The 21483-nt window shown below is 46.5% G+C and overlaps 2 protein-coding genes across 7 annotated transcripts in view; one reads left to right on the top strand and one right to left on the bottom strand.

The window, feature by feature from the left end:
* GON4L (gon-4 like) overlaps nucleotides 1-9669 on the top strand; it is a 91247-nt gene extending 81578 nt beyond the window's left edge. For all 4 annotated transcript variants that reach the window (XM_088835858.1, XM_055403096.2, XM_088835857.1 and 1 more), the window contains 8 exons: nucleotides 447-590; nucleotides 5032-5175; nucleotides 5277-5396; nucleotides 6475-6588; nucleotides 7140-7350; nucleotides 7839-8472; nucleotides 8563-8665; nucleotides 9252-9669. In XM_088835858.1, the coding sequence (XP_088691984.1) occupies nucleotides 447-590; nucleotides 5032-5175; nucleotides 5277-5396; nucleotides 6475-6588; nucleotides 7140-7350; nucleotides 7839-8472; nucleotides 8563-8665; nucleotides 9252-9401 (1620 nt within the window). In that variant the 3' untranslated portion in view covers nucleotides 9402-9669. The remainder of the gene's footprint in view (nucleotides 1-446; nucleotides 591-5031; nucleotides 5176-5276; nucleotides 5397-6474; nucleotides 6589-7139; nucleotides 7351-7838; nucleotides 8473-8562; nucleotides 8666-9251) is intronic.
* A 148-nt stretch (nucleotides 9670-9817) lies between these two features.
* On the bottom strand, nucleotides 9818-14401 carry MSTO1 (misato mitochondrial distribution and morphology regulator 1). Of its 3 annotated transcripts, none has more exons than XM_088835861.1 (14): nucleotides 14268-14401; nucleotides 13732-13867; nucleotides 13160-13229; nucleotides 12993-13068; nucleotides 12667-12721; nucleotides 12311-12449; nucleotides 12010-12127; nucleotides 11798-11932; nucleotides 11536-11688; nucleotides 11102-11233; nucleotides 10845-11029; nucleotides 10512-10616; nucleotides 10312-10424; nucleotides 9818-10035 (listed from the first exon to the last, which is right to left on the bottom strand). In XM_088835861.1, the coding sequence occupies exons 2-14, from the start codon at nucleotides 13742-13744 to the stop codon at nucleotides 9818-9820; spliced, it is 1512 nt and encodes a 503-aa protein (XP_088691987.1). In that variant the 5' UTR covers nucleotides 13745-13867; nucleotides 14268-14401. The 3 variants fall into 3 exon arrangements, with proteins under 3 accessions (XP_088691987.1, XP_055259076.1, XP_055259077.1); XM_055403101.2 differs by lacking the exon at nucleotides 14268-14401 and adding an exon at nucleotides 13977-14105; XM_055403102.2 differs by lacking the exons at nucleotides 13732-13867; nucleotides 14268-14401 and adding an exon at nucleotides 13666-13717.
* Between the last annotated feature and the right edge of the window lie 7082 nt (nucleotides 14402-21483).

The following is a 21483-nucleotide window of genomic DNA, read 5'->3' as shown; positions in this document are numbered from 1 at the left end:
ATTGGATCAAATGAATACATATGTGAAAATACTTTGTAAACTGGCGTGTGTCTGATCTCACAATCTTTGAAAACTGTAAGCAACTTGAGATATATAATTCTTAAATCTTTCGTTTTTTACATCTTAGTTTTCTTGAATTGGTAGACCCCAGTAACCCAAGGTAGATAGATGCTAGGGTCTTAAAAAAAGAGAATTCCCTGGCCGTCCTGTGGTTTGGGCTTGGCACTTTCACTGCTGGGGCCCAGGTTCAGTCCCTGTTTGGAGAACTAAGATCCACAAACCTTGTGGGGAAGCTAAAAAAAAAAAAGATCTCACTGTTGTAAACCAGAGCCTTATCATCCCCTGTGCCTCCAACACATTTTTTCTTGGTTTTTATGTATAGAGCTCCCAAGTCCTTCTCAGGCTGCATAGATGATTCCTCTTTTGCCCTATTTCCACTCTGGTAGTTTGAAGAGCAGCAGGCTTTTGAGAAGAGTCGCAAGTTTCTTCGGCAGCTGGAAATTTGCTTTGCAGAGAACCCCTCACACCACCAGAAGATCATCAAGGTCCTCCAGAGCTGTGCAGACTGCTTGCCCCAGGAGATCACTGAGGTATTCTGTCCTGTCCTGCTTCCCTTCCATTGTCATCTTGATTTTTGGCCCTAAGCAATCCTCTTGCTTCTGAGCAATGGACTTCCTGGAGGGGATGAAGATGACAAGGAGTTTTTAGGCTTACCTAAGGCATAAAACACTTGGGTGAGGTGGTTACCATCTGAAACCAGAGCCTGACTGCTTCTCACAGGCTCAAGAGTGCTATAAATACCCTGGAAGGGATGTTCAAGGAAGGAGGTAATGGTCTGGGTGGAGGGTTGGTTTCCCTCCTTGCTCTGCCTTGAGTTAGTGCCTGAGCTGGGGACCAGTAAGGCAGGGTTTGTGAGTAGTGAGTGTCACTGGGAATCAGACCTGTTAATGCAGGCATGTCTAACCAAGACATGGGAGCTTCCTAAACGTGCATTGATGGAGAATTGAATGAAGGAAGACCTATTTGAAGTGAAATGAAAGTCGCTTAGTCGTGTCCCACTCTTTGTGTCCCATTCTATACAGTTCGTGGAATTCTCCAGGCCAGAATACTGGAGTGGGTAGCTGTTCCCTTCTCCAGTTAAGCTTCCTGACCCAGGAATTGAACTGGGGTCTCCTGCATTACAGGCTGATTCTTTACCAGTTGAGCTACTTTGGGAAGCCCAAAGACCTATATATACACAATGAAATATTACTCAGTCATAAAAAAGAATGAAATATTACATTTCCAGTCATATGGATGGATCTAGAGATTATCATACTAAGTGAAGTATGACTTAATTCACTTGATAAGCATACTTATCATACTAAGTATAGAAACATTTGGTTTATAACATAGAAAACCTGTGGTTACCAAAGGGGAAAGGTTGGATGTGGTGATAAATTAGGAGTTTGCGATGAACATATTCACACTACTGTGTATAAAATAGGTAACCAACGGGGACTTACTGTGTAGCACAGGAAACTATACTCGGTATTTTGTATTAGCCTGTAAGAGAAAAGAATCTGAAAACGTGTATATAGATATATATGTATATATGTTTGTGTGTGTGTGTGTACACACGTACTGAATCACTGTGCTGTACATCTGAAACTAACACAGTGTTGACAGTATTGTGAATCAACTATATACATCAGTTAAGAAAGTAATAATTCAGGCATACCTCAGAGACATTGCAGGTTCAATTCCAGACCTTCATAATACAGTAAATATTGCAGTAAAGTGAGCCACATGAATGTTTTGGTTACCCAGCGCATGTAAAAATTATGTGTACACGATGAAGCACAGTGCGTGTGTGCTCAGTGCAATATGTATGTCTGACTCTTTGCGACCCCATGGACTGTAGCCCACCATGCTCCTCTCTCCATGGAATTTTCCAGGCAAGAGTACTGGAATAGGATGCCATTTCCTGCTCCGGGGGGCTTCCCAACCCAGGGATTGAACCCACATGTCTTGTGTCTCCTGCACTGGCAGGCAAATTCTTCACCCACAGTGCCACCAGGGAAGCCCAACCATAGTTTATTAAGTATGCAGTAGCGTTATGCTTTAAAAAAATGTACATACGTTAATTAGAAAATGTTCACAATTTGTAAATCAAATATATTTCAACTTTAAAAATTGCTAGGCAATTCCCTGGTGGTCCAGTGGTTAACACTCCAGGCTACCATTTCACTGGGCACAGGTTCAATCCCTGGTCAGGGAACTAAGATATTGAATTCTGCACGGAACAGCCAAAATAAATGCTAATCAGCATCCAAGTCTTTAGCAAAGTTGTCATCTTTTTGTTGCTGGAGGGTCTTGCCTCAGTATTGTTGGTGCTGACTGATCAGGTAGTGGTTGTTGAAGATTGGGTGGATGTAGCAGTTTTTTTTTCTTTCTTTCTTTAAAAAATATTTATTTGCCTGCACCAGGCCTTAGTTGTGGCATGTGGGATCTTTTGTTGCAGCATGTGGGATCTAGTTTCCTGACCATCGATCAAACCTGGACCCCTTGCGCAGGGAGTGTGGAGCCTAAGCCACTGGACGACCAGGGAAGTCCCCACAATTTTCTAAAACAATGAAGTTTGCCCCATTGATAGGCTCTTCCTTTCATGAATGATTTCTCTGTAGCATTTTGCTTACAGTAAAACCTTCAGAATTGGAGTCAATTCTCTCAAACCTTGGTGTTGCCTTGTCAACTAAGTTTATGTAATGTTCTAAATCCTTTGTTGCCTGAAATGTTGAAATACAATCTTCATAGCAGCAGCCTCACCAGGAGTAGATTCCATTTCAAGAAGCCTCTTTTTCTTCATCTGCAAGAAGTAACTTCTTATCCGTTCAGGTCTTATGTGGGATTACAGCAGTTTAATCCCATCCTCAGGCTCCACATCTGTTTTTAGTCCTCATGCTGTTTCTGTCACATCTGCCATTACTTCCTCCATTGAAATCTTGAACCCCCTCAAAGTCATCTTTGAGTGTTGAAATCAACTTCTTCCAAACTCCTGTTAATGTTGATTATTTGGACCTCTTCCTGTGAACCACAAATGTTCTTAATGGTATCTAGAATGGTGAATCTTTTCCAGAAGGTTTTCAGTTTTCTCTCCCCGGATCCATGGAGGAATCACTATCTATGTCAGCTGTAGCCTTATGAAATGTATTTCTGAAGTACTGAGACTTGAAATTAGAAATTACTCCTTGATCCATGGGCTACATGATGGTTCTTTTGCTAGCAGGCACAAAAACATTTATTCCCTTGTATATCTCCATCAGAGCTCTTAGGTGACCAGTATGGTCAGTGAGCAATAGTGTTCTCAAAGGATTGTTTCCTGAGGAGTAGGTCTCAACAGTGGGCTTCAGATGTTCAGTAAACCATGTTGTCCACAGATATGCTGTCATCCAGGCTTTGTTGTTCCATTTAAACGAGCAGAAGCAGGATAGATTCAGCATAGTTTGGAAGGACCGTAGGATTTTTGGAATGGTAAATGAGCATTGGTTTCAAGTTAAAGTCACCAGCTATATTAGCCCCTAATCAGAGTCAACCTATCCTTTGAAGCTTAGAAGTCAGGCATGACTTTTCCTGTCTAGTTATGAAAGTCATAGATGGCATCTTCTTCCAATAAAAGTCTTTTTCTGCACTGAAAATCTGCTGTTAGTGTAGCCATCTTTGTCAATTATCTTAGACCTTCTGGGTAACTTGCTGTAGCTTTTACGTTAGCACTTGCTATTTCATCTTACACTTTCATGTTGTAGAGATGACTTTCTTTAAACTCGATGAAACACGTTTTCTAGCTTCAAAATTTGCTTCTGCAGGTTTCTTCACCTGTCTCAGCCTTCATAAAATTGAAGAGAATTAGGGTTTTGAAGCTTCCCAGGTGGCTCTGTGGTAAAGAATTCACCTGCCAAGCATGAGAGTCGCAGGCGACTATGTTTCCACCTTTGTGTCAGGAAGGTCCCCTGGAGAAACAAACAGCAACCCACTCCCGTATTCTTGCCTGGGAAATTCCGTGGACAGAGGAGCCTGGTGGGCTACAGTCAGTCCTTGGGGTGGCAAAGAGTCGGATATGGACTGAGTGACTAAACAACAAGGCCTTTTTCTGGAATAGGCTTTGACTTAATGGAATGTCGTCACTGATTTGATCTTCTGGTTTGATCTTAGGCCACAAAACTTTTTCCATATCAGCAAGAAAGCTGTTTTGCTTTCTTATCACTTTTAATTTCCTTCAAGAACTTTTCCTTCGCGTTCATGGCTGTTTGGCACAAGAGGCCTAGTTTTCATTCTGCCTTGGCTTTAGGCATGCCTTCCTCACTAAGCTTAACCATTTGTTGCTTTTGACTTAAAGCGAGAGATGTGCATCTATACCTTTCCCTTGAACACTTAGAAGCTTTATAGGCCCTAGGTATTCAGGTGAAATACTTGGTCTAATTTCAATATTGGTGTGTCTCAGGGAATAGAGAGGCCCAAGGAGAGGGAGACAGATGGCGGAACTGTCGGTCAGTGGAGTAATCAGAACACGTACAACTTTTAAGTCCACTGTCTCTTTTGGGTGAGATGCGTGGTGCCCCCAAGCAATTACAGTAGTAACATCAAAGGTCGCTGATCACAGATCGCCATTATAGACATAATAAACAGTTTTGTAATATTGTGAAAAGTGTCAGAATGGGTCACAGAGGCACGAAATGAACGGATGATGTTGGAAAATTGGTGCTGATAGACTTGCTTGACCCAGGGTTGCAATGCACCGTCTGTAAAAAAAAGTAAAACCAAATGCTGTATCTGAGGCGCGATAAAGCAAAGACACTAAATTGAGGCATGCCTATACTCCTGTGTAAGCAAGCAAGGAGGGAGAGGGAGTTTAGGAGTTCTTAATCAAAGAGCATCTTCTGTGTTTCTCCCAGTTGATAAGGAAAGTAGACCTCAGAAGTATATGAGATTGATTTGGAATGGTGGTCTAGAGAGGCTCTGGAGATTCATCTTTCCTTCTGCAACTCTCCCCAGCTCAAGACACAGATGTGGCAGCTCCTCAAGGGCCACGACCACCTACAGGATGAGTTCTCCATCTTCTTTGACCATCTGCGCCCAGCAGCTAGCCGGATGGGTGACTTTGAAGAGATCAATTGGACTGAGGAGAAGGAGTATGAGGTATAGGCCTGAGGCTGCCGTGGGGGTGTGAAGGGGGAAGGTCATATGTAGGAGGGACGTCTGCCCAGAGTCTTTGTTGAGTGGCACCAACTCCTCCCCAGTTTGATGGCTTTGAAGAAGTGGCACTGCCTGATGTGGAAGAGGAAGAGGAACCTCCCAAGATACCCACAGCCTCAAAGAACAAAAGAAGAAAAGAGATTGGGGTCCACAATCACGATAAGGTACACCAGGTTGTTGGGGATTATCCTGAGTCAAGCCTTGCATTTTCTGTCTACTTGGTTCTCTGGCGTAGGATGGTGCCAAGGCAGGAACCACAGGTCAGGTCAGGCTGCTGTGATAGGAGGAACAGTGCAGTGGCTGAAGAGGTCCCACCCATGATTAACTCATTAGAAGGATCTGTTTCTCTTGCTCAGAGATACTTCTCTTGCCCTTGGGCCTTCTTCCTGTCTGTTCTTGTGAAAAAGTAGAACCAGGATTCCTCACTTTAATCAGCTGACACCTAGCCGTGTCGCACAGCGTCATGCATCTCTTGTGTTTCACATGGATTACTCAGTCAGTTCTCAGAGTTATCCTGTGAAAAGGCGATTTTGTGTGCATTTTATGGTAGAGGAAACTGAAGTGCAGAGGGGCCATTCCCAGGGCCTCATGTTTCCTCGGGACGGGTCTGGCTCCAGAGCCCGCTTTCACTCCGTGCTCTGCTCTCTTCAGGAAGCAGTTTCTTAGTCCCTGCCGCTTTATTCCATGTCTTGTACTCTTTCTTGGGGAAACCGCTTCTTAGTGCCTGACTGAACTTGGGCAATTTGTTTAATCTTTGTTTCAGTTTCTTCATTGTCAGTGGGGATAATAATGGTACTTATGTCTTGGGTTTATTGAACAGAGAGTATCATTGAGTGAGCCTTCCATATGTACAAAGCCCTCCCTCAAGGGGATTGGAAGCGAGGGGTGAGCTCCAGGCACAGGGAGACAGAAACAAAGGCAGACGAGTGAGTAGATCACGTCTCATGACGGAGCTCTCCAGTGACTTTGCCTCAGATTGTATTCCACTTAAATATTTCCTGAAACATCTGGGCAGCTGGGATCTGTCAGCCTGTGGGTCATTTAAGGATTGTTTCAGGGATGCATAGTAGGCTTTAATTGAGTTTGGCCATTCATCTCCCCAGGCAGTGTGAAGAAATGGTATAAAAGAGAAAGGAAGTTGGGGAGGGGGTCAGGGGGCGCACTTGCTCAGATGGCTCACAACTTGGCTCCCTCTTGGTACCAAAAATGTTTGACAGCTAACCAAGCCCACGTGTCTCCTAGGAGACTGAGTGGCCAGATGGGGCCAAGGACTGTGCCTGTTCCTGCCATGAGGGAGGTCCTGACTCCAAGATGAAGAAGAGCAAAAGGAGAAGTTGCAGCCACTGCAGCAGCAAGGTGAGGAGAGAGCTGGTGCCCAGGGCTATCAGAGCGGCTGGGGCAAGGCCCAGGTTGCTCTGCTGTTGGAGGCATTGTTACCCCAGATCTGTGCGTTATTGAATTCCTAGAAAGATTACACGTGAATAAATAATATGCTGAATACATACTAGTGTGTGTATGCAAAATAAATAGAATCTTTAAAAATATATGTAACAGATTTTGCTTTTTAAAGGGAATCTTTTAGGTAAAGTTTTGAAATATGGAAAAATACCAACCAGTTCATATATTTCCCTCTTAAGATTTTCTTTTTTTAAATGAAACAAACGTGTGTGAGGAAAACAGCCGAAAGGCAATGCTGGTTCTCTAGGCTTGGTTGCCAGCAAAATAACAGTCCTTGTTTGGAGGAGGAGTGGTAGAATGCAGCACTCTGTTTTGGGCCCTTTAGAATCCTTGGAGCAGGCATGCCTGTTGCTTGACTTGCTGAGCATCATGGCAGGGCTTCTTCCTGTGGTCAGCCCCCAAGACAAAAGAGGTCAGGAGACCCTTGACCCAGAAGGCCATCCCTGCAGGTCTGTGACAGCAAATCCTACAAGAGCAAGGAGCCCCATGAGTTGGTGGGCAGCAGCCCCCATCGAGAGGCCAGTCTTATGCCTGGTGCTAAGGAAGCTGGGCAGGGCAAGGACGTGATGGAGGAGGAAGCCCCAGAGGAGCGAGAAAGCATTGAGGCCACCCAGAGCAGGACTGGCAGGAGTGCCAGGAAGGGAGAGATGCCTGCTGCAGGTGAGTGACCGACTGCCAGCCCGGCCTTTCTCCCTTCATTTCTTCTCATTCTCACGTGCTTCACGCAGGGCCTCTTTGAGCCTGGAAAATATTGGTCTTTTCAGGGATAGACTACCACCTCTTTTACTAATAAACCAGTAGCTAACTCTTCTCCTGTCTAGCCTTAATTTTCTCTCCTGTGGCCTCAATCCTCTTGTAGAATTAAGAGTGCTTAACATCCGCATGATCCAGCATCTTCTTCTTGTGTTCCCATTCCTGAACCCCTTCTCCTTATCTGCAGATCCTCTATGATCTGTATTGTAAAGACTCAGCCATTCTCAGCTTTGGGAACGGACTTTATATCTTTATATGAACAACTCTAGCCCCTACCCTCGCCTCACTCTTGTACATGAGAACTTTATCATAATAGTTTGCCAGAGTGACCCCATGGTAATTTGTAGCCCTTAGATGCAGTGTGACCCTTAGGTCCTTATTTTCCTCCTAAACAGGATTGGCAGTGGGGAGCACTTTGCCGTCCCCTCAAGAAGTGACTTTTACAGAGCAGCTCCTCCTTGATGGCCCGCCACCACCCTGCTCACCAGAGACTCCTCAGCTTCCCTCCACAGCTGGAACTGTGCTGTGCGCTGTCAGGAGTAACCAGGCTGGGCCTGCAGTTCTCTCCTGCCCCAGGGCATCCCCCAGACCTCAGTATGAGGGGGAGAGCCATAAGCCAGGGGCTGAGTTGGAACCATCCATGCTGGCCTGGGATGCTTCTGAAACTGAGAAATCGCCTCGAACTGTCGAACCTCCTTCTTCCTTCCTGAGCCCTGTTTCCTCAAGGACTGGAGACTTTGGGAGAAGACAGGTGCCTGGGAAACCAGACACACAGGAGAGCTGGCTGCCTTCCAGCAGAGCTGGGGTGACCACAGCAGACGGGGTGTCCCCTCTCCGTGGAGTTTCTTCAGCAGGAATTGACACCTCAGAGACTTTTCCTAAAGCCCCTAGAGGAGGTTTGGCTAAAGACAGTGGACTACAGGGCAAGGGTGCAGTGGGGGAGCTGCAGACGAAGGCCACAGAAGCGACAGTCTGCGCCAACAACAGCAAGGTCAGCTCCACTGGGGAAAAGGTGGTCCTGTGGACAAGGTAGGTGAGGACGGGGGACGTGTGTGTGTGGAGAGCATGGGGATCACACCAGCTTACTGAGTTAGATTGATCGCCATGTGTGGATTCCAGGGAAGCTGACCGGGTGATCCTGACCATGTGCCAGGAGCAGGGCGCACAGCCGCAGACTTTCAGTGTCATCTCCCAGCAGCTGGGAAATAAGACCCCTACTGAGGTAAGCAGGGTGAGCCCTGCTAGAGCTTCAAGCCCTAGAGGAAGCAAGGAAAGGGTTTGGCAAGAAGAGGACGGGTTGGCCAACTAAGATAGGATTGGGGATTGTCAAGTTTTGCCCTGAGTAAGACCTGGACTTGTCAGCATGGACAGTAGTGGCTCTAGAAGAGAAAGGGCATTTTTGAGGGAGAAGCCCCAGATTGCATGTTAGGTTTTAGAAGGAATGTGACTTTGGGCAGTGTTTAGCCTCTTGACCCGAGTTTCCATATCTGTAAGGAGGACTCAACCCTCACAGCCAGTGTGCAACAAGCCAGATGGTTCATATTGGTGTATCATATAGCTTGCTTGAGTGAGTGCATGCCAAGTCACTTCAGCCTTATCCGACACTTCACGACCCCATGGACTGAAGCCTACCAGGCTCCTCTGTCTGTGGGATTCTGCAGGCAATAAGTGGGTTGCCATCCCCTTCTCCAGGGATCTTCCTAACCCAAGGATCAAACCTGTGTCTCCTGCATTGGCAGGCAGGTTGTAAATGTTAATGTGTTACTAACTTAAGAAGGCTGGAGTCAAGGCCCTCACTCTCCTCCTAGGTTTCCCATCGTTTTCGAGAACTCATGCAGCTCTTCCACACAGCCTGTGAGGCCAGCTCCGAGGATGAGGACGATGCGACCAGTACCAGCAATACAGACCAGCTGTCTGACCACGGGGACCTTCTGTCTGAGGAAGAGCTGGATGAGTGAGACCTGGAGTGCGAGGGTGTCATCTGAGGATTGAGCCCACTGGGCACCCTGGTGATTAGGGAGAGGGTGGGGTGCCGCACTTCGCTTCTGCAGCTCTTGAGTTCAGTATGCAGAGCTGGAGGAACAGGGGCCAGGGACAATGACAGAGGCAGGCTGGGGGTCGGCCAGTCCTGCCACCCTGTGCATCTTTTATGAAGACCTTAGAAATAGTTGTAAAGAGCATTGAGGGAGACTGGGGCGCAGTTCCTTTTCTGTGTTGTATTTTTTTCCGTCTGATGGTACATATTTATTGTGTGATCTGATCACAGTGTTTCTAAATGTAATAAATGCGTGTGTTGGTGTAGCCAGTCCCAAGACACTGAGCTCCTGCACCCAGCAGTTTTTATTGTAAAGAGTTCTTTCCTTTTCTTGGCGCATCAGTCCACGAGTCTGCCGTCTCCACTCTCGTAGCACTGGGCCAGGCTGCGCAGCTCCTGCAGCGTCTCCTGCAGGTCATCCTGCTCCACCCCAGCGTCCATGAAGCTTGCCCAGCGCCGCAGGTCGAGTTTGGAGAGATCTTTGGCCAAATCTCCCAGGGCCCGGTTCAAGGAGGAAGAGGAGCAGAGGGCCCCGAGCACTGGGATGCTCTCCACCACTGCGGAGAGAGAGGATGGGAGCTGTTCTACCCTGGGGCTCTGTCGCTCACACGGGGAAGTCTGGGCCTCTGGCAGACTGGACTGTATAGTAAACTATACGGTGTCCTTTCCCCTTTGTATGCCAGCAACCAGGGCAAGAACACTTCTCTCAGGAACCACAGAGTGGATGAAGGAATGTTAACTTGGGCACTTCCCCAGCTCCTTCATCCAGGAAGGGACACTGGAAGAGTCTCTCATGCTTGAAAACCTTTGGGTTTTTTTCACCTGCTACATACCTGTCCCTGTTGGCGGACCATCCAGAACCAAACCGTGCTGGCTGAGGCTTGAGGAGAAGAGGTAGGGGTAAGGAGGGACTACCTTGCAGGGGGTCAGCAGCAGATGAGAAGAGCTGTGGGGGCAAGAGAGCAGCAGCTGAGTGAGAGAAAGTCAGGGGAGGTCTGAGGTCTGGGAGGAGAGGAGCAAGCATTCTACTGACCTCCTGGCTCCAGGCTGCTGCTGCTGCAAGTACTGGGCTAAGACTTCTTCCCCACTGGTGCACACGTGGAGCGGGGAGGGCAGAGGTGTCCCGGGGGTGAGCTGACTGCCAGAACAAAGCCAAAACCACCTTTAATCTGTGGCAGCGTGAATGAGAAACTAGGACTACGTTCTCAGGCGATCAGCTTGATCAGGATGCTCAGAGTCTGTTTTACTAATAAGTGGGGCAGAGGGAAGGTGAGCAGGGCAGTGCCGTTAGGCTGTCCAGAGGTATCAGAGAAAAGGATGTGAAACAGAAGTCTGACAAGGGCTCCTGAGGACCACCAGTCCTTACCTGGTGTGGCGTGCTCTGTCTAGACCCCTCAGCACCACCGACTGGGCAAAGCAGCATGTTCCAGAAGGGTCCCCACATGCAGACAGTGGGGTCCATGGGGTGGCCTCTCTAAGCTGCATCAGGGTATCAGGGAGGGACTGGCTTGGAACTAAGGGGAAGGGGATAGTTGCTCCTGCTGTCACCACCTAAAGGTAAGGAAGAAATCAAGTTATAGAGCCTTTCTCAGCTCTGACGCAGCTCTTCACAAAGCTTCATACCTTTTTCCCAGAGAAGTTCAGCATATCAGCCAGATGAACCATGGAAACTGGTGAGGAGCGTAGGCGATAAGGAACGGTGACTGTGTCCAGGGCTGTAGCCAGGATGGCACCACAGTGGAAGGGCAGAGCGGCCTGTAAAGAGGATACGAAGAAAAGCACTTGGCCTTTTGGGTGTAGAAAAGAGGCTGTGTCGGCAGAGTAGTAATGGCAGAAAGGTCTGTGTGCTTGGGACAGAGCAGGGGTGAGTTTGGCCCCAGGCTGGACAAGCATAGGACAGGGTCATCTAAGAGGCCGCATCAGGGCCAAGTCCAAGATGAGGCTTCAAAATAGATCCAGTAGCAGGTGACGGCTGATTTGGGAGCATGTGTGTGTGTGTCTGTGTGTGTGGTGCCCTTTCATTAGCTATAAGTCAGAACAAGAGCATCAAGTCTTACATCATACTGCAGGAGAGGGAAGCTGACGGGTGGCTCAGGTCGCAGCCCCAGGCTCCCACCCAAGGATAAGGGGCAGACCAGAGAGCTGTGAGCAGACAGGTGCACCAGACCGAAAGCTGTGTTTAACAGACGGTAGATGTTTTTCTGCAGCTCCTGGTGGAAGAAATGATAGCAGTTTGTTTTAACCAATGTTCTCACTGGGCTGTCATTCCTTCATTTCTCCCTGGGGCTCTTCCCCCGACACCCCGGAAGAACTACTCACCCCAAGGCGGTACGGACCAGGGAGCAGGCCCCAGGTGATTATTCCCCGACCTGAATACTCGTCTTGTAGCAACTCCGCAGCCTTGGCGCCCAGCCCAGAGAAGCCATCATGCAGGTCACACAGAATCTGGAAGCCCTGGAGAGAGGCGAAAAGTGAGAGTGGGCAGGATGAGGGAGGCTTCTACCCCAGTGCCCGCCGTGCCCCTCAGCTACCTGCAGGTAGTCACACTCCTCCACGTAGAAATGCAGCCTGTCCTCCAGCTCTTCCAGGTACTTGGGTTCCTTCAGGATGCTCTCCCCTTGGCCGAAAGCCTCCAGGCGGCCTGCTTCCCTGCCACGCACAATCACAGTCTGGGACTTACAGGACTCCCCCACTTTCATACTTCTGCCTAAGATCTCGTTTTGGAGGAGGGCAGGGAAGATGGCCTCAAGAGCCTCATCCAGCATGGGTGGGGACCCCAGTTCTGGCCTTACAGCCTCTAGCTCCCCACTCCACCACCACCACGCCTCATACCCATCATGGTTGTACTTGTGAATCATACAGATGCTCCGGGGGTGGAGATGGACTCTGAGGAAGTCTGACCAGACTCTGATACTGCCCTCTGTGGGCATAACTGGTTTTGGAGTTCTAGCGCTGGTGAATGGTGGGGGGCCTGAAGAAAGATAGAGGCAATGTGCCTTTGTCTGTGTTCTGCTGCTGCTAAGTCGCTTCAGTCGTGTCCGACTCTGCGCGACCCCAGAGACGGCAGCCCACCAGTCTCCCCCGTCCCTGGGATTCTCCAGGCAAGAACACTGGAGTGGGTTGCCATTTCCTTGTCTGTGTTCTGGCACTGCGCAATTCCCGATTCTGCAGTCCCAGAGAAGCCTCACCTTTGCCACTGGGAATCGATTTGACCCTCCAGGCACCATCACTACTCAGGACTCCCTGGGAGGGATGAGAAAATCTACATTTAGGTCCAGGCAGTCTAGAGGCAAACACTGATTGATTCTCCCTGCCTTTTTTTTTTTGCTGGCCACACCCTGTAACCTCCTTCCTGTTCTCATAGTAGTCACAGTCCTTTAGGAGGAAAAAGGTGCTTTTTCTTAAAATACCATTCTAGGGCACTGAAGGAGACCAAAATTCTCTTTTTCTCTGCCCCAGTGGAGGCACTCTGGTTGAAGCACTGGGCTTACAAGTTCAGGACAGAGGTCCTCACCTCTGCACTCAGAAGGTCCTGGAGATAAGGGTTCTTGGGATAGGGTTCCTCTTTGTGCGTGGTGAGCTTCCCTTGCCTGAAAGAAAGTGGAAACTGATCATAGTGTCAGCTTCCTTAAGTTATCCAGCTTCCTGCGCTCCTTCCCAACTCTCCAAAATCACAAATACCATGCTATGGCAGCATCTAGCTGTTTGTCCCTGTAGAGTCCACCTTCTTGCTTTAGGGAGCTCAGACTACCTGTACAGAAATAATAGGCAATGTTAGGTAAATCCCAGTCCCTCCCGTCCTGCAGCTAACCTTCCTCCCATCACCTGATAAACTGCTGTCACCCTCACTCCAGCACTTGGCCTTTCCAGGCCTTCTTGTAATATACATGGGCTAGAAAAAACCCTTGCCTAGGGAAATCTGGATTCCATCCTTCATTTCCCAGCTTAGTCATTAGCTGTGGAACCGGGGCAAAGACCACAACCAGCAGTTCTAGGGAAGCGCCAGAGCGCTGAGCATCACACTGTCCAGGGACAAGAAGCCCATTCCAGAGACAGCTCTAGAACGAAATAGTTTTCTTTTCTTGCTTCCCCTCAGGTGTCCGCATACTGTAGTTAGCTCTCCCTATGGCTCCTCATCTCTAGTCCCACAGGCGAGTATAGTAGGAGTCAAGGATCTTGACGCGAACCGCTGCAAGGAACTCCACACGCGAAGGGGAACACTGGTAACTGGCTGACCCGGGCCACCACCTAACCCTTCAGATCCATGAGGATGAGTCTCGGCGTGTAGGTCTCTTGGCCATGTAACGTCCGGCCGGTCCGGTACAGGACGTCGGGGCACAGCTCTCCGGGCGGCTCTTTGGCATCGATCGGCCTGCACAACGCAGCATCCTGGGGAGGCACAGAGGAAGGACTGGACTCGGGCGGCGAGAGGAACAGGCCAGAAGCAAGGACTTCTGGAGACCCGGAAAACTCAGCTGAGGCGGCCAAAAGACCTTACCTGCTGGTTCCACCAGTGCGCTCCCACGAACCCCGCAAAATGTCCCAACTGCAAAGTGAGCACCTCCCGAGCCCCGCCCGCCATGCCGCGCGGCTCCACTGAGTAGAACGGCCGCTCCCTGCCCACCGTTGCTCCTTGCGGATTGGCTCAGCGGGATATGGGTGGGGCCTCATCCCCGGCGTCCTATTGGTCCATAAACACATCCTTTCCCATAGGATAAAAGATTCGTTGGCTTTAAAGACCCCGCTCATCATACCCCGCCTCTTCCTAGCGTGGACCAGTCCTGCTTACCAGTTACCGCCCAGGGGCGGGGCCCCGCGGCGTTTGCCGGAAGTTGTAGGCACGCGTGCTCAAGCGCCACGCTGAAGCGTTTTTGGTTCGGAGTGCTCTGCGTCTCGTGTGGGCTCCCTGGCGTTGCTCCCTGAAGATTCTCATACATACTCCTTGCGGCTCTTGCAGCTGTCGTTTCTTCTTTCAGAGGATACTTAATGCTGGCTAATAGCGCCTCAGGCGAAAAATAAAACCTTGCCAGAAAATAGACTCCTGGACGAAATGGTAACCCACTCCAGTATTCTTTCCCCTGGGAAACCCCATGAAGCTAGGATCCTGGCGGGTTACAGCGCAAAGGGTCGCAGAGTGGGACGTGACAGAGCAGAGCACAGGAAATAGACGCTTACTTAAAGCCTCACATACGTTTTCTCCTTCTGTCCAAAAGTCAGCCTTCCTGACTTCTGACCCTGCGGACTGACTCGCTCGATCTGTTATCTGTGTTATGTAAGTCAATCGGAGTACGTATTCTTTTGCGTCTGCCTTTTGCTCAGTATTGTTAAATTCTTCCCTGTTCTTACATATACTTAGAGCAGTTCATTTTCATTGCTTCAGAATTCCATCTTATGATTATACCTCAAATGATTCACCGCGGATAATAGACTTTGAAGTTGTTTCCAATTTGGGACTATTAGGTGCAACGGTTAACATTCCTGGGCATGTGGACATGCACACATTTCTGTCGCGTGGACACCTAGGAGTGTAATTGTTGGGTCATGAGGATGGATGTGTTTGGATATGGTAAATAATAAACGTCTCTAAATTTACCAGTTTACTGTTTCACCAGCAGTACAGTTTTCAGGTGATGCTCCATAACCTTGCCAACATTAAAACATTTTTGTCATCATTGATTTTATTTTCTTGATTATCGGTGAGTTTGAGAGCATCTTTTTGTATGTTCATCACCTTTAGAATAGCCACTTTTGTGAGGTGTAGAGCATGTTCAAGTCTCTTGCTCATGTTTCTTTTGGGTTGTCTCATCTGTCTGTAGGGTCAGTATTTGATTCTGAATACAAGGCCTTTCTCAGTTATATGTGTTGAAGATATCTTCTCCCACCGAATTATATTAACTCTCCCACTATGCCAGTTTTTGTTTTCGTAGGCCATGTTATTAATACATACTACATTTCCTGATGGATTGAAACTTCCACCATTACAGACTCTCTCTCTTTTCCTCAAATAATGCTGTTTTACCTTAATACCTGTTTTGATAGTAATATAGATGTACCAGCTTTCTTTTGGTTAGTGTTTACATGGTATGATTTTTTTTTCACTTGTAACTTTAATTTGTATTCTGACGACAGTATAGGCCAGAAGCAAACACCAAGATGGGAGTATACATATATGTGCTTTGTCAGGTAAATGCCTGTGTGGAAACATCTCAGGGAACCAGAGGAGGCTGGGAGTCTCAGACCTTGAGGAAGGTACGAACCTAATGAACAGTAGAGGGAAGGAAGAAGTCTGCAGTTTTTTTTTAAGCCCTTATTGAGGTGTTATTTATATACATTAAGTGATTTGAGGTGTCATTTATATCCATTTTAAGTGATTGATTTTGTAAATACAGAGTTGTGCAGTTATTACCATAATTCAGTTTTAAATCATTTACATGATCCCCAAAAGATTTTTCCTGTGTGATTACAGGTAAACACTGTTCCTACCCCTAACACCAGGCAACCACTAGTCTACTTTTTTGCCTTTATAGATTTGCCATTTCTGGACATTTCATATACTTATACAAAGGTGGTCTTCTGTGTTTGGAGTATTAGCGTAAGGTTTTTGAGTTCCTATGTTGTAGCATGTGTCAGTATTTTGCTAATTTTTGGTAATCCATTTTTAAGTTGAGTTGGATTATTTTCACTTTTTAGCTGTTATGAATAATATTGCTATGAATAGTCTCATGCTGCTTGAGCACAACTCTTGTGTGGACGTATTTTCATTTCTTTAGGGTAGATACTTAGGGGTGAAATTGCTGGATCATGGGATAACTTCATGCTTAACATTTTTAGGAACTGCCAAAGTGTTTTTCAAAGTTATATTTCCATTTTATATTGGCACTTGAAATGTTAGAGGGTTCTTTTTTTTCCCTCCTGTGTAGTGTGGTTTGTGGGATTGAACCTGGGCCTACAGCAGTGAGAGCATGGAGTCCTAACCACTGGACTGTCAGGGAATTCTGATCAAGGGTTCCTTTTTCTTCACATCCTTCCCACCAGTTAGTTGTTTTTTTGAATTTGTAACATTCTAGTGGGTGTGAAGTAGTATTTTATTGTGGTTTTAATTTGCTCCTAAGTCACTAGTGATGTTGAGCATCTTTTCATTTCTTGTGAGCTACTGATATGTCTTCTTTAGAGAAATGTCTATTCAAATTATTTATCTTCTTATTAATGAGAGAATTGTTTCTTATATATTCTGAGTAAAGTCCTTTATCAGAAATATGATTTACAGATATTGGCTCCATCTGTGGCTTGTCTTTTCATTTTTCCAGTGAAAAAAAGTTTTAAAATCTTGATAAAATCCAGTTTATCAAATTGGATTTGTATAGCTCACATCTTCTTATGGAAGAAATATTTGCCTAATTTTTATATAGATCACAGCTTCATATGAAAGAAATATGTGCCTAATTCAAAGTTATAAAGATTTCTTCATGTTTTCTTCTAAATGCTTTATATTTTGCCTTTTACACTAGGTCTATAATCAATTTTGGATGTCTGATGTGAGGTAACAGTCAAAATTCATTTTTTTGCATGTACATATCCAATTACAGCTTGATGTCTTTGTTGAAAATCAATTGGCCATAAATATAAGGGTTTGTTTCTGGACTCTCAGTTTTGTTCCATTGTCTTCCTTATACTAGTGCCTTTGACCGTGTGGATCACAATAAACTTGAAAATTCTGAAAGAGATGGAAATACCAGACCACCTGACCTGCCTCTTGAGAAACCTGTATGCAGGTCAGGAAGCAACAGTTAGAACTGGACATGGAACAGAAGACTGGTTCCAAATAGGGAAAGGAGTACGTCAAGGCTGTATATTGTCACCCTGCTTATTTAACTTATATGCAGAGTACATCATGAGGAACGCTGGGCTGGAGGAAGCACAAGCTGGAATCAAGATTGCCGGGAGAAATATCAGTAACCTCAGATATGCAGATGACACCACCCTTATGGCAGAAAGTGAAGAGGAACTAAAGAGCCTCTTGATGAAAGTGAAAGAGGAGAGTGAAAAAGTTGGCTTAAAGCTCAACATTCAGAAAACGAAGATCATGGCATCTGGTCCCATCACTTCATGGCAAATAGATGGGGAAACAGTGTCAGACTTTATTTTTTTTGGGTTCCAGAATCACTGCAGATGGTGATTGCAGCCATGAAATTAAAAGACACTTACTCCTTGGCAGGAAAGTTAGGACCAACCTAGACAGCATATTAAGAAGCAGAGACATTACTTTGTCATAAAGGTCCGTCTAGTCAAGGCTATGGTTTTTCCCGTGGTCATGTATGGATGTGAGAGTTGGACTATGAAGAAAGCTGAGCACTGAAGAATTGATGCTTTTGAAGTGTGGTGCTGGAGAAGACTCTTGAGAGTCCCTTGGACTGCAAGGAGATCCAACAGTCCATTCTAAAGGAGATCAGTCCTGGGTGTTCATTGGAAGGACTGATGTTGAAGCTGAAACCCCAATACTTTGGCCACCTGATGCAGAGCTGACTCATTGGAAAAGACCCTGATGCCGGGAAAGATTGAGGGCCTGAGGAGAAGGGGACAATAGAGGATAAGATGGTTGGATGGCATCACCAACTCAATGGGCATGAGTGGATAAACTCTGGGAGCTGGTGATGGACAGGGAGGCCTGGCATGCTGCGGTTCATGGGGTAGCAAAGAGTCGGACACGACTGAGCGACTGAACTGAACTGAAGGTAGTGCCACTTCATCTAATCTGCTATACCTCTTTTTAAAATTTATTTGACTGCATCAGGTGTTAGTTGCAGCTTGTGGGCTTCTCTCTAGTTGTGGTGTGTGGGTAGTTGCTGCTTCTCAGAAGTTGCTGCATGGGAGCTTAGGATGGCATGTGGGATCCAAGTTCCTCAACCAGGCATCAAACTCGTGTCCTCTGCATTGGAAGGCAGATTCTTAACTACTGGGCCACCAGGGATGTCCTTTAATTACTGTAGCTTTTTTTTTTAACTGGAGGATAATTGCTTTATAATGTTGTATGTTACATTATGAAAATAGGAAAAGTCCTGCTTTGGGCATTTAAAAAATCATTTTGGTTTTATTTCCATATCAACTTTAGATTGGTTGTCAATTTTTGCAGAAAAGCCTACTGAAATTTTAATATTTATTGTATTAAATGTATGGTTCAGTTTGGGGGAGAATTAATATCTTAACACCACAGAGACTTGCAATCTATGACTATCTTTTCATCAATTTAGATTTTTAAAAATTTCCTCAGTAATATTTTATAGTTTATGGTGTATGTCTTGCACTTCTTTTGTTCAGGTTGCTAAGTACTTTATTTTCCTGTATTTTTAGAGCAGAATTACTATATCAGTTTCATTTTTGGATTTTTCATTGCTAGTATAGAGAAAACAATTGGTTTTTGTAATCTTGTGGTATTGTGACTTTGTTGAGCTTGTTTTTAGTTCCAGTAGATGTTAGTTCTAGGAGTATGTTACCTGAAAATAAAGATAGAATTGCTTCTTTCTTTTGATTCTGAGTCAATCCCCAAGAGACCAGCTGTGCAGCAGGCTTAGCATGGAGACAGTAAAACTTGGGGCTTGAGGATCAGGTCTGCAGTAGAAGGATCTTAAGGAAAGGGGACTGGATAGGGTAGATGATAAGAGTATTTGGAAAAAGATGAATTCGTATTTAACAAATTGCAAAAGTAATGAGGCAATTCTTCAGTGAGGGTTTTGTACATAAATGATAGTATACCATTCCACACTCATTAAGGGGAATGAAGCGTATTGATTATGAGCTCCGTCTTCCAAATATGAAAGCGTTTCCCAGCCTCATGTGCAGGATCAGGCTTGCAGTCACTTAGGTCCTGACCAGTAACCATCTGGTAAGGGTAGGCATAGTGACATCTTGCTTTTTGGGGAGGGCAGTGGCAGCCCTGGAGTTTTGAGGGGCCAGCTGCCACTGTCAGGGTAGGCTGCAGTGTCAGTGTTCTAGTAGCCCTGCTGACTTTGTCACAACGGCCCCCCACCCCCGGTGTGGTTAGGATGTCGTCAGTGGCTGCTGACCTTGTGACAGTGTTCCTCTTGGAGGTTCTGTGTGCCCTCTATTTCCTTTTCTTTTCCTGTATATATGTATGGCTGTGCTGGGTCTTCACTGCTGTGCAGTCTCTCCAGTTGCAGTGCGCGAGCTTCTCCTGTTGTAGAGCAGGGGCCTGAGAGCGCGGGCCCAGTCATTGTGAGGTACAGGCTTAGCTGTCCCTCAGCATGTGTCATCTTCCTAGACCGGGGACGGACCCTGTGCCCTCTGCACTGGCAGGCGGGTACTTAACAACCACCAGACCACCAGGGAATTCCTTCCTTTTTAAATTCCTTAGAGCAGGCATTGGATTTACAAGAAAAATGGACAATTTCCAAGATATGCAGAAACATCAAGGTATAAAAGAGTAAATACACTATTGTGTTTAAAAAACTCTCTAGAATTTGGTTGCTTCTAGGGAGCTGAGCTATCTGTGGTGCTGGAGAAAACTCTTGAGAGTCCCTTGTACTGCAAGGAGATCCAATCAGTCCATCCTAAAGGAGATCAGTCCTGGGTGTTCATTAGAAGGACTGATGCTAAAACTGAAACTAATACTTTGGCCACCTCATGCGAAGAGTTGACTTATTGGAAAAAACTCTGATGCTGGGACGGACTGGGGGTGGGAGGAGACGGGGACGACAGAGGATGAGATGGCTGGATGGCATCACCGACTCGATGCATGTGAGTTTGGGTGAATTCCGGGAGTTGCTGATGGACAGGGAGGCCTGGTGTGCTGCGATTCTTGGGGTCGCAAAGAGTCGGACACGACTGAGCAACGGAATTGAACTGAGGGAGCTGAGAGGAAGTGAACCTGATATTCCATGAAATGTTTCTGTGTGGTTTGAACTTTGTAACCTGTTGTTGTTCAGTTGCTGTCATGCCCGACTCTTTGCGACCCCATGGACGGCAACATGCCAGACTTCCCTGCCCTTCACTTTACCTCCCGGAGTTTGCTGAAACTCATGTTCACAGAGTCAGTGATGCTATGTAATCATCTCATCCTCTGCTGCCCCATTCTCCTCTTGGCCTTAATCTTTCCCAGGATTAGGGTCTTTGGCAAAAATAAAGACATAGTGAAGCCACTGAATGACACTAAGGGAACTGCATGGTGTGCTGTTTAGAAAGCTCACTGAGGCAGCCTGGTGAAAGATGAACTGGACGGAGGAGCCAGGAGTAGTAGGAGCAGAGAAACAAATCAGCAAATGATGATAGTAACTCAAACACGAAGTGCTGGGGTTATGCAATCAGGATGGAGAAGAGGAAGTGCGTTTGGGCTATTGAAAAGGTAAACTCAAGGCTTGGGAGGTGTATCAGTCAGAGAAGCAGAACTGTATTATTCAATAAAAAGGATTTGTTAAATCGATTCAAGCTTTCCAGTTGTGGCAGCTGGTTAAACAGTCTCTGTAAGGGTGCTGTCTGATGCTATAACATCAGTCTAGCTAAACTGGGGGTTGGTCAGGGATGGAGTTTCATTTTTGATAGGGAATCCTTTAAGAGGTGGTTTAGGGTAGGGACAGGGACAGCTGGCTCTGGAGTGAAAAATGCTGACATACATTCAGACTCTATCATAGTAATTTTTCAAATAAAGCATTAATAAAATCCAAGTTATAAACGGTAGCTGCCTATCATTTAATGCAGACCCACATGTGTGAGGCACAATTCTCAAAAAATCCCTGAAAGTTTAGCATTATTATTACCTTTACATATGGTGAAACAGAGATAAGGTAAAATTGGAGAAGGAAATAGGGTAAGACAGATAGCTAATAAGTGACTGTGCTAAGTCACTTAAGTCGTGTTTGACTCTGTGTGACCCCATGGACGGTAGCCCTCCAGGCTCCTCTGTCCATGGGATTCTCCAGGCAAGAATACTGGAGTGGGTTGCCCTTCTCTTCTCCAGGGGATCTTCTCGACCCAGGGATCGAACAGGCATGTCT

Source organism: Moschus berezovskii, chromosome 4 (genome assembly GCF_049115385.1).
Source record: "Moschus berezovskii isolate FMDL1 chromosome 4, NW_MosBer_1.0, whole genome shotgun sequence".
NCBI lineage: Eukaryota > Metazoa > Chordata > Mammalia > Artiodactyla > Moschidae > Moschus > Moschus berezovskii.
This window is presented reverse-complemented; position numbering and strand designations above follow the sequence as displayed.

What these genes read in the sequence shown, in the direction of transcription:
- MSTO1 (XM_055403101.2), bottom strand. Translation starts at nt 14,060, where the DNA reads ATGGCGGGCGGGGCTCGGGAGGTGCTCACTTTGCAGTTGGGACATTTT. An exon ending in CATCCTCATGGATCTGAAGG is followed by an intron (nt 13,230 to 13,731) that starts GTTAGGTGGTGG and finishes ATTTCTGTACAG; the next exon opens with GTAGTCTGAGCTCCCTAAAG. An exon ending in AGGACCTTCTGAGTGCAGAG is followed by an intron (nt 12,722 to 12,992) that starts GTGAGGACCTCT and finishes CATCCCTCCCAG; the next exon opens with GGAGTCCTGAGTAGTGATGG.